At 32.5% G+C, this 12,857-nt stretch overlaps 2 protein-coding genes across 2 annotated transcripts in view; both read left to right on the top strand.

Moving 5' to 3' along the window:
- The window catches only part of LOC101889232 (lysophospholipid acyltransferase 5), a 451,325-nt gene that overhangs the window by 163,757 nt on the left and 274,711 nt on the right, over nucleotides 1-12,857 (top strand). The gene's annotated exons all lie outside the window — the stretch shown is intronic.
- On the top strand, nucleotides 196-4,406 carry LOC131803149 (probable cytochrome P450 12c1, mitochondrial). Its single transcript, XM_059124227.1, has 4 exons — nucleotides 196-404; nucleotides 2,393-2,769; nucleotides 3,136-3,249; nucleotides 3,321-4,406. The coding sequence occupies exons 1-4, from the start codon at nucleotides 309-311 to the stop codon at nucleotides 4,339-4,341; spliced, it is 1,608 nt and encodes a 535-aa protein (XP_058980210.1). The 5' UTR covers nucleotides 196-308; the 3' UTR covers nucleotides 4,342-4,406.

Below are 12,857 nucleotides of genomic sequence, written 5' to 3'. Positions count from 1 at the left end.
AATAATGAGCTATATTCATATATCATTCAAAGCTCATATTTTCTAAATGAACTTTCATTTTCTCACATATGTCACATACTTTCAGGCGTCTCTGATCCATCGACCACTATCTCTCAATTTTCAATTTCAAATAGATAAAGGTACATTTATTATCAAAACAGTAGCCCCCGAAAAGAGATAGAACCCACTTGTCCAGTGCACCACCGACCACGACAACTCAGTCTGTTTTGGTATTGCGTCAGGGTAGGTTCTAATCGCGTTTCAAATTTTGCAAGTCATCGAAGAAAACATAACAAAACTCTGATGAAATGTTGGCAAACAATTTGTTAAAACAACGTCAAAGCGTCTATATTTTAAATGGCTTGACGAAACAGTTTTCGGCAGCGGCGGCGGCAGAGGTTAAGGTAAGCGGGGATTTATTAATATTTAGAAACAATAATAATACAAAAATATAAATTAAAAATTATAATAAACATAACAATAATGATAACAAAAATTATATATAAAAACTAGCTGGCCCGGTCCGCGTTGCCGGCCCGTAGTTCTAGTCTGTAATGCAAATTTTAAAGGTGAACAAATTTTAATATAAATATTGATCCGACAAAATAATAACAATAAGTTAATTACGCCTTAGCACCTCAAATTGCGCATTAGCGTCCCCAAAAAGTCTATGTTCTTGTTCATAGTAAATGACGATTAAACAATTCCCGTGTTGTCGTCCGCCAATCGTTAAAAATCACAATAGATCGGCGGCCCTGGGGACTGTACCAAAATATTTACGTATGTTGACATTTTTCTGTACAATGGTTCTCTACTCACAAAGTAGCCTAAATACAGCAAAATCGATTGGAAAATGTGGTCAAGACCCTCGAAACAGAAAAGCCAAGATGCCAAATAATAGCCAAATCAGTTGAAAAACGTTGCCAAGACCACAGTCATAACTGGAATCAGGGATACATTCATATGAGGGTTATACCTAACCAATATTCTCTTGGGGGTTAAAAATTCAATAGAATACAAAATTTTCTTTTCTGACCACACATTAGATGTGAAAGTGGACTTGGGGATACTCCAAACTTTCCTGTGTGACAATTATCTGTATGATGGTGCCCTACCACAGGGTAGTATAAATGAATTTTTTTAGCTAAATCAATTGATGAAGGTGGTCAAGACCAACTTTGAAAATTTCAAATAAGGGCCAAAAAAATGAAAAAGTGGCCAAGACCCCAAAAATAGCTTCAATCATAGATGGTTATATAAATATGAATTCGGGTTGTACCCTTATCCGTGAGTTATGATCGATATCAAGACCTGCAAAAGCGATTTAAGTAATCTTGAATGTTTTGAAAGAATTTCTGGAAGGATATAAATCCTTTTCATACTAAAAGTCCCATTCGCTCTACTATTTTGCACACTTTAAATTTGGTATTTTACTGATTGTACTCTCAAAGAATTTTGCATTTTGAGCTCTCATTGGACGGATTATTGTCACATGAAAGAAGAAGGTCCATGCTTTGAAATGAGCCCCATTAGTCTTTTTCGGTCATTTTTGTTTGTTTAAATGTCTGCGCATTTTCCAGCTGAACCACGATGTAGGCCCTCGAGTTGAAGGGTAGATGTCAGTTAACATCCTATTTAACACTTATTTCATTTTAAAGATCCTTACAAAGTTTGTCAATAGAATGTACTATTATTTTGTAATTCGATTCCATTGTAATTTTTTTCGATCTTTTCCCGATTTGAGAATTTTTGAGAATTCTTTTTCATGATTTTTTCTAGCGATTTTGAAAAAGTAATTATCTGTTAACTTTGGTGTGACCGCGTTAAATTATTTCGATATCATCTATTCCGTTTCGCCACCACATAATTCGGTACTACACTTCCACGTAACCCTCCATCGATTTCAGTTCTTAAGAAATCAAGTCAATTAAATAAATTGGTATTAATATTCGAATTCAAAAATAAAATATAAAAAACACTACAAATGTACATTAGAAAAAAGTAAGTCAAAATGGAAAAAAATCATGCAAAATAAAACATTACTATTGTACATTTCAAAAGTCAAAATGAAAATTCTAATATATCACATTTTTACGCGATTTTTTTGGATATTATCCTTTTCGGAGAGGAGACAATTCCAAATTTGTGTGATTCGTTAAAATCAGTCCAGCGGTTCTTAAGTTATAAGTGTAGTAACTAACACAACTTACATTTATATATATAGATTATTATTATTGTTATCAGTAAATAAATAAAAAAATAAAAAAAAAACTATAAATCATGCAATTTTAATTTTCTCTTTCCCTATAAATGTATTATTTTTTGGAAGAGACTACCCAAAAATTACTCTCAATTTTCTCACTCAATGTTAAATTTAACATTTCTCCCACAGAGTTCCCAGAGAGTGGCAGACAAGTCTCTCGGCGAAACATTAGACAACGAATGGCAATATGGTAAACCCTACAAATCGCTGCCGGGACCCACAAAATTGCAATTGGTTCGGGGCTTTCTCAAAGGAGGAGAATTCCACGGCAAACCTTTTGACATCGTGATACGAGAATGTCGTCAACGTTATGGTGACATTTATTTGTTGCCGGGAATGTTTGGTCTACCAACAAATTTGGTAACCTTTAATTTGGCCGATCATGAGAAGGTCTTCCGTACTGAGGGCTCCTATCCGGCAAGGCCAGGGTTCGAGGTAGTGGCCTATTATCGTTTGTCGCGCAAGAACTCAATGTACACGGATGAGTATATGGGCGTGGCTGGAGAGTAAGTGAGAAGGGGGGGGGGGATATTTAAACATCTAAAGGTGAGGGTATATAACCAGCTTGATATCATGGCTAGGCATATGATAAGAAGGCACGAAGGCAGTATTCGAGTGGAGCTCTGGCATCCCTTTATGTATGTCACAAAATATGTCATGCCAAGACTTCAGGCGGCTTATGTACCCACACGGTCATACGGTCATATTTGTACAAAGGATGGAAAAATCTGCATTTAATGCTCCTATACCCATATATGGGTCTTGGGATAAGTGAGGTGTCGTCTATACAGATCAGATCTTCTATACCAAAATTGACCTCTACACAGAAGAACTAATAAATTTTATGTTTTTTAATTTCTTTCCCCATTCAGTGGTGAAAACTGGGGCAAGTTCCGTCACATGGTAAATCCGGTGCTGATGCAACCCAAGAATACCAAACTCTACATTGAACCCTTGCAGGCAGTCAATAAAGAATTTATTGAAAGGTAAGTAACTGAAATTAAAAATACCTCCATTTTCCATTATAACTCCGCTCCCCCTCGTCTACTTATTACAGAATTCGCCACTTACGTGACCCCAAAACGTTAGAAGTGCCCCCAACTTTTCTCTACGACATAAATCGCTTATCTCTAGAATCTGTGGCCCACATTGCCCTGGATAAACGAATGGGTCTCTTGCAAAATCAACCCCTTTCCGATGAGTCGAAAGCCATCTTCGACAACCTCTTTTCATTTGGTGATGCCATCTATGAGCTGGGTGTACAACCATCCATTTATAAATATATCAAGACGCCGGCCTATAAACGTTTCGAAAAATCCATGGATATTATCTATGAAATATGTCAAAAATATGTGGCGGAGACTCTGGAGAGGTTAGAGAAGAACCCCCCTGCCGAGGGCGAAGAGAAAAGCATTTTGGAAAAACTATTAAAAATCGATCGAAAAATGGCCATAATATCGGCCATAGATTTGCTTATGGGCGGTGTAGAAATCACCTCAACCGTGTTGTCGGCCATATTTTTGTGCCTTGCCAAAAATCCGGCGAAACAAGAAAAGTTACGTCAAGAAATCCTTACAAATGTTGGACGGCACGAAGATTTCTCCATTGAAAATATGAAAAATCTCCCCTATCTAAGGGCCTGCATTAAGGAGGCCCTGCGTATCTATCCCGTGATATTCGGTAATGTACGGATATCGGGACGTGATTTAAACCTAAGTGGTTATCAAATACCCAAGGGTACCAATATTTTCATGGCTTCCAATATGCTACTGAAAGAGGCAAAATATTTCCCCAAACCATTGGAATTTATACCCGAACGTTGGCTGAGATCCATTGAACCCGGCATGGAGGAGTTCTCATCGAAGAACATTAATCCATTTATATTTTTACCATTCGGTTTTGGACCCCGCTCATGTTTGGGCAAACGTATTGTCGATATGGAAATGGAAATAACAGTGGCCAATATCTTGAGGAATTTCAACATGGAATATCATTATCCGACGGAAAATGCTTTCAGAACTTATTTTATGAACACATGTGTACTGCCGCTGAAATTTAAGTTCAGCGATTTGAAATGAGAATCACACAGAACTGCAATAAATAATAAATAAATCTGAAAAAATTCAAATGGATTTTGAAAGAACAGCATCTTTCCTTTATAGGGACATAAGATACAGGGATGTAGTTGAGCAACTGCCGGGGTTATGGGGGAAAATTGTGATTATAAAAATTGTAGATATATTTCAAAAACATCTTTGAATATAGATGGCGCCTAATTAGAAGCTTCGTAATTAACTATCATAAATCGTTTGGGAGATATGAAATATTTTTCCAAAATGGCGCCCAACATGGCAATTTTGACTAAATTCCCTGAAATAAATAAATAAACTCAGTAATCTTGCGACCTGTTGAGATCCTTATAACTGTTGCCCCCTGATTATAGATTCGACCTATTTAATATATTTTGAAGGCATTATCCACGTTTATATGGAAATGGCGCCCAATAAAAAAACTGTCTTTACACCAATTTTGGCGCCCAATTGGAAGATTTTAATCCATTTTAATTTTTCAAATATAAGCTTAGTAGAGAAACCTTACTGTCATTCAGACAGAGATTCTTTTGATTATTGTCACTCAATAACAGATTTGACCTATTTGATATGTTTTAAGGGCATTATCCTCTTTTGAATGAAGATGGCGCCCAATTAAAAGTTTGCTAATGAAGTTTATTACTTTTAACTATCACAAATCGCTTCGGAAATATGAAATATCCTTCTTATACCCAAATGGCGCCCGACATGGAAATGTTAACTAAATTCTCCGAAATGCATTTTCAGCTATTTGAGCTGCAACGAGAATGGCGCCCAAATAGAAGTTTTTAATGCATTTCATTTTTTTTCAAATCTAAGCTCTGTAAGGAAGCGTTGCTGTTACTCGGACAGAGATTCTTCTAATTATTGCCACTCAATAACAGAGTCGATTTATTTGATATGATTTAAAGGCATTCCAAAACTTTGAATAGAGATGGCGCCCAATTAAAAGTTTGCTAATCTTTATGGAAATATGGAATATCCTTCTTATACCAAAATGGCGCCCAACAAAAAAAATTAAACTAGATTCCCTGATTCTTAGATTTTCCACTCTCTTTCCACCTATTTGAGGTTGGCGCCCGATATGATTTTTTGATGGATTTTATTTTTTTAATACCCTCCACCATAGTAGCTTGTCATCCTATTTGTAACACCTCGAAATATACATTTTAGACCCACAAAGTATTGATCAGCATAAAATTCTATGACGATTTAGCGGTGTCCGTCCGTCTATCCGTCTGTGGAAATCACTCTAGCTTCCGAACGAATCGAAGTAGATTGATAAAATTTTACTCAAATGTGTATTATATCGGACTTTTGGTATTGAAAATGGGTCATGTAGGTCCACGTTTTGGTATAGCCCCCATATAACGGTACCTTCCGATATTCGGTATTTTGAGGATTTTGGCGAAATTATTTGCCGGAATCGTTTCAAATTTGACATTTGAAGTTCGAAATGGATACTAAAGCTTGAGACAGAAAATTGTCTGTGGAAGTCCACGTCTTCGTATAGCCCCCATATGACGGTACCCCCCGATATTCGGTATTTTGATGATTTTAGCGACATTATTTGCGGGACTATTTCAAATTTTGTATTTGAAGTTCGCAATGAATACCACAGCCTATGACAGAAAATTATCTGTGCAAGTCCACGTCTTCGTATAACCCCCATATAAAGGTTTCTTCCGATATTCGGTATTTTGAGGATTTTAGCGACATTATTCTCCGGAATTATTTCAAATTTGGTGTTTGATGTTCGTAATGGATACCACAGCCTATGACAGAAAACTGTCTGTGCAGGTCCACGTCTTCGCATAGCCCCCATATAACGGTACCCCCCGATATTCGGTATTTTGATGATTTTAGCGACATTATTCACCGGAATTGTTTCAAATTTGGTATTTGAAGTTCGTAATGGATACTACAGCCTAAGACTGAAAATTGTCTATGCAGGTCCACGTCTTCGTATAGGCCCCATATAACGGTATTTTGATGATTTTAGATACATCGTTCACCGATTTTTTTCAAGTTCCGCATTTAAATATTGTAATGGTTTATGACAAAAGTTACCTATGCAGGCCCACGTCGTCGTATAGACCCTAATATAACCGCTACATTCGGTATTTTTAAGATTTTAACAGAATTTTTAACCATTTTTTTTTTTTTTAATTGCCAAAATCGTTCCAAATGGTCAAAAAGCGGCCCGGCCGAACTTACAATTTGCAACTATCGACAAAGAAACGCTATTGCCATTGTAAACAATTCCGTATTCATAAGTTTTCAATATTTTTCCCATAATTTTCAAAGTTTAATTTCCAATAAAATACCACGCGAAAAATTTGCAAAATTTCCAATAGAATTGTATTACCTATTTTTTTACTGTAATTATACATCTCATCGCGACCGGTTAAGTGTGTGGCCCATTTTTCATACAGCCTTATTTAGAGAAGATGGCGCCCAATGATACTTTGCAATCGATAATAGCTTCCGATTAGATATTCGGCCAATTTCTTCATACAGTCTTATTTTGAGAAGGTGACGCCCGAATGTTTTCCAAATTCAATTTTTCAATGTCTTATATTTACAAAGCTAGTGGACTACAGCAATTTCAAAGAATTCCGTATTCATAAGTTTTCAATATTTTTACCATGATTTCCAAATATTTGATTAGATTTGCAATTTCAGATTTTTAATAAAATAACCTACCAGAAAATTTGTATTCTTTGTACTTTCATTTTATGTCGATGTTCTGTGTCAAAATAACAAAAAGGGTGGTTCAATGTCCATTCTCTTAAAATACCACTCCACCTCTTCTCTGAATAACCAATGGCAACACCCTCTTTTTTCAAAAAAGAGTTTAAGTAATAGTACAAAGTGTATTTATCTACTTAGCCTTGTTAAACTAATTGGCTGCGTGTCAAGGATTAGCACCCTTTTTAATATGATTTTGAAAATACAATAGAAGAAAACTTTGAATACTTGCTTTGGAAGTATTTGAAAATTAAATTCTTGAAAATTTAAAGCGTCCTATGGGTATAAATTCTTGTTGTATGTTCTAATTGCGAAATGGAAACATTTTAATATAGAAATGAAATTTCAAATAGAAATTTTTATAAAAAATATGTTTTATTTCATATTTTCATAGAACAAAAATCTAGTCTCTATTATCTTTAGTTTGAATTTATTTTATTATTCCAATACCCCTTTTTTAATAATTCCCCAATTTACGTTTTCATTTATTTTCCCATTATTTGTAATATTTGTTGTATTATGAAACCAATAACCCCAAAGAAATAACAACACCAACAAATTTGTAACAATTATTTTTTTGTTTTTATTTGGTCTTACTTAATTTTTTTGTTTAATAGTTTGTATATATTAAATTACTTTGGTTCCCACACTTTGCGAATTGTCAAGATCAGCAATTTTGTAATGGAGCTGGGGGTATTTTTTTGATGAAATATACATTTTTTCGTGATTTCTTAAACAACAACAAAAAATGCGCTCAAAAAGTTGGCAATATTTACCAAAAAAAAATATTTATTTACGTTGTAGTTAAATGTATGTGGCTGTGTTCGTTGGGAGTTTTTTTCTCCTTTTTTGATTTCTTCTAATTTAGAGTTTTTTTTAAATAAAAACAATGATTTCTATTGACACCCTAATTTTCCATAACACACACATACATTGCATATTACTTCAAACAGTTTTAATTTCTTCTTCTTTCTCAGATCATGTAAGACTTTTTCCTCCCAGAGGCATTTAAATTTGAGACATCATTACCAAAATACATAGAAGAGAGTGAAAAGCATGAAGCCAATATTTCATTGCTTCATTTTTACATTATTCCTTTGCACCTCACATACATAGTGGGGCCCATATACCACATTGAATTCTCTGAGAGAGCTCAGAGTAGTAACGGTGTGACACCGTATTCGTATTATGGAAATAATACGGTGCTCTCATTATTTTGGTTATAAATCAAGGCATGATTGTCTGATAACGGATCTTGATTTCTCTTTCTCTGAGTATGAAAAGAGGGAATATAACACTGTGGTGGCATTCTACTTGTATTGGCTTGTAATACAAAATGTAAACAAACAATTCACTTTGGGACTGATGTTTATAGCTTTTATTTACATTTATTGTAATTTCTTTATTTTTCTTTCTTTTTGTAAATATGAGTATTATTGTTATTGCGAGGAGGTAGATTTCTTCAATGAATATCTATTCGTGAAGCATGTGTATATGGCCAGTTGTCTATACGCAAACAATACTACCATTTTCATGAGTATTGGTTTATATTTATTCAATAATATTGTTTTAATTTTAGAATTCTTAATATTTTGTCAAGGAATTTTGGATATTTCAACAGGACTCAGCAGCATCGCACTCCAGCACGCCACCGCCAACCAGGAGTAGTTAAAAATGAGGTTTCTCGCTTCATTTGCAGCACACAATGGCCACCAAAATCTCCGGATACCAATCCGTGGGACTATTGTGTGTGGAGTATTTTGCAAAGAAAAGCAAGGTTGGCACTATAAAAAATACCAAAGTGTCGATTACCTCAATCAAGCGCTTCGCCTGGAATGGGCCAACATACCGCAGAACAACATTCGGGAAGCGAGTGACCGTTTCATTGGCCGTTTAAAGGCCATAATTCGTGCCAAAGGTGACCAATTCGATCGAAATCTATGATATTTCCGACATTTTTTGATTTCATTCACAAAAATTAAAAAAAAATTAGAAATTATGGCGTTTGACTTTGTTGCAGTTTTTTTTATCCCACACTGTATACCTCTCTATTTTCGGTATTTTGATGACTTATTCGCCGGAATTGTTTGAAATTTCATAATGATAGTTTGTAATGAGTACTACAGCTTGTGACGGAAAACTGCCTATGCAGGTCCTCGTCTTCATATAGCCCCATATACCTGTACCTCCCTATATTCGGTATTTGACAGATTTCAGTGAGTTTATTCACCGGATTTATTTCAAATTTGGTATTTGAAGTTCGTAATGGGTAATACAGCCTGTGAAAGAAAATTGTCTGTGCAGGTCCAGGTCTTCGTATAGCCGCCATATAACGGTACCTCCCGATATTCGGTATTTTGATAATTTCAGCGACATCATTCACCGGAATTGTTTCAAAATGCATGTTTGAAGTTCCTAACGGGTACTGCAGTCCATGACAGAAAATTATCCATGCAGGTCCAGGTCCAGGTACCTCCCTCTATTCGGTATTTTGATGTTTTTATCGATTTTTATTTTTTATTTTATTTATTATTTAGTTCCAAATGGAGGAGGGTATTAAAAGTTCGACCTGGCCTTACTGATCCTGGCCTAATTATGTTGTTCAACATAAATTATAAATTATTATTATTATTATTATTGTTATTGTTATTATTATTATTATTATTATTATTATTATTATTATTATTATTATTATTATTATTATTATTATTATTATTATTATTATTATTATTATTATTATTATTATTATTATTATTATTATTATTATTATTATTATTATTATTATTATTATTATTATTATATTATTATTATTATTATTATTATTATTATTATTATTATTATTATTATTATTATTATTATTATTATTATTATTATTATTATTATTATTATTATTATTATTATTATTATTATTATTATTATTATTATTATTATTATTATTATTATTATTATTATTATTATTATTATTATTATTATTATTATTATTATTATTATTATTATTATTATTATTATTATTATTATTATTATTATTATTATTATTATTATTATTATTATTATTATTATTATTATTATTATTATTATTATTATTATTATTATTATTATTATTATTATTATTATTATTATTATTATTATTATTATTATTATTATTATTATTATTATTATTATTATTATTATTATTATTATTATTATTATTATTATTATTATTATTATTATTATTATTATTATTATTATTATTATATTATTATTATTATTATTATTATTATTATTATTATTATTATTATTATTATTATTATTATTATTATTATTATTATTATTATTATTATTATTATTATTATTATTTATTTATTTATTTATTTATTTATTTTTTTTTTTTTTTGTTTGAAATGGACTTCTTTGGAATATTGCCCTTAAATCTGTTATTTTAATTTGCCATTATTTTTTCCTACACCCAATAACAACATCATCTTGTTCTTGTTTTTTTTTTTTTTTTTTTTTTTTTTTTTTTGTAAAAAATTGAAAAAAAAAACTCCACTGAACTGAAATTGTGCAAAAGAATGAAAGACCAACAAAAACGAAATCCAGAATTCTTAGGAATCTTGACAACAACAAGAAAAAACATTTGATACTTTGAATGGCAATTGCGCTAAAATGACAACAATGGCAAGAACAAGAAAATATGACGACCCAACATGAGATAAATAAACAAAACTAAAACAAATAAATCACAAACAACTCGTACTCAGCGATGGAAAGGGCAAAACGAAGCTCCATGGCAATGAATGAACAAGAAAATTCTAATTTTTTAACGAAATAAATCTATATATATAAAAGAAAGTTGTGTTAGTTACTACGCTTATAACTTAAGAACCGCTGGACTGATTTTAACGATTCAAACAAATTCGGAATTTTCTCCTCTCCGAAAAGGATAATATCCAAAAAAATCGCGTAAAAATGTGATATTTTAACATTTTCATTTTGACTTTTCAAATGTACAATAGTAATGTTTTATTTTGCATGATTTTTTTTCCATTTTTACTTACTTTTTTCTAATGTACATTTGTAGTGTTTTTTATATATATATTATTTTTTTTTTTTTTTTTGAATTCAAATATTAATACCAATTTATTTAATTGACTTGATTTCTTGAGAAATGAAATTGATGGCGAGTTACATGGAAGCGTAGTACCGAATTATGTGGTGGCGAAACGGAATAGATGATGTCGAAATAATTTAATGGAATCGAATTTTAAAATAGAAGTACATTCTATTGACAAACTATATAAGGATCTTTAAACATTTGCTGTAAAAAAATCAGCGAACAAGTTGAAGATTTTTTCAATGTGTTATGCTTCTTTTGTCAATTTTTTTTTCAATTTGTATTATCTAATTGAATTCAGTAATTTTTTTGCGAACAAAATAAAGAATAATTTTTCACTATATACAAATTTTCACCAAAAAATGAAATAAGTAGGAAATACGATGTCAACTGACATCTACCTTTCAACTCCAGGGCCGACATCGTGGTTCAGCTGGAAGATGCGAACACATTTGAACAAACAAAAATTGCCGAAAAAGCCTAATGGGGATCATTTCAAAGCGTGGAACTACTTCTTTCCTGTCACAATAATCCGTCCAATGTACAATCAGAAAAATACCAAATATAAAGGGTGGAAAATAGTAGAGCGTATGGGACTTTTAGTAAGATAAAGATTTCTATCCTTCCAGAAATTCTTCCCAAATATTCAAGATAGGTCATGATATCGATCATAACTCACGGATATGGGACAACCCGATTTCATATTTATATAACCATCGTATGATTTAAGCTATTTTTGGTGTCTTGGTCACTTTTTTAATATTTTAGCCATTATTTGGCATTTTTGTTTCTAAGGAGGTAGAGAACCTCTTCGCATAAAGTTTGAAATTTTCAGAGTAGGGCCCATTTTGGTCTTGACCACATTCATTAATTGACTTGGCTAAAGGTTGTATTTATGCTACTCTGGGGTAGGGAACCATCATACGGATAATTGCCACATAGGAATTTATTTAAGTAAAGTCCCCACATTGGCGTATTCCCAAGTCCACTTTCACATCTAATTGGTGGTCAGAAAAAAAATGTTGTTTTCTATTGAATTTGAAACCCCCAAGAGAATATTGGTTGGGCCACGTTTTGGTATAACCCTTATATAAATGTATCCCTGACCTGACAGCTGTGACCGTGGTCTTGGCCACGTTTTTCAACTGATTTGGCCATTATTTGCTGTATTTAGGCTACTTTGTGAGTAGAGAACCATCTTACAGAAACATACGTAAATATTTTGGTACAGTCACCATATAGTCCCCAGGCCCGCCGATCTATAGTGATGTTTACCGATTGGCGGATAACAACGCGGGTATTGTTTAATCGTTATTGAATTTTACCATGAACAAGAACATAGACTTTTTGGGGACTCTAATGCGCAATTTGAGGTGCTATGGTAATGGGTGTAAAAGCGTAATTAACTTTGACTATTTATAAATTATTTTGCCCTCCTTCCATAGTTATTTATTTCTATTTAGTCGAATCAATATTTATATTAAAATTTGTTCATCTTTATGAGCTAGATTTGTGAAATATTATGCTATGCAAAATTTGCATTAAAGACTAAAACTACGGGCCGGCAACGCGGACCGGGCCAGCTAGTTTAAATATAAAACAACGAAAATATCCTTGAAATATTAGCTAATATTTTGTGGGTGAACATATATTCAGGTCA

Source organism: Musca domestica, unplaced genomic scaffold, assembly GCF_030504385.1.
Source record: "Musca domestica strain aabys unplaced genomic scaffold, Musca_domestica.polishedcontigs.V.1.1 27, whole genome shotgun sequence".
NCBI lineage: Eukaryota > Metazoa > Arthropoda > Insecta > Diptera > Muscidae > Musca > Musca domestica.
Note: the sequence above shows the minus strand (reverse complement) of the source record. Positions and strands in the feature narration are given on the sequence as shown.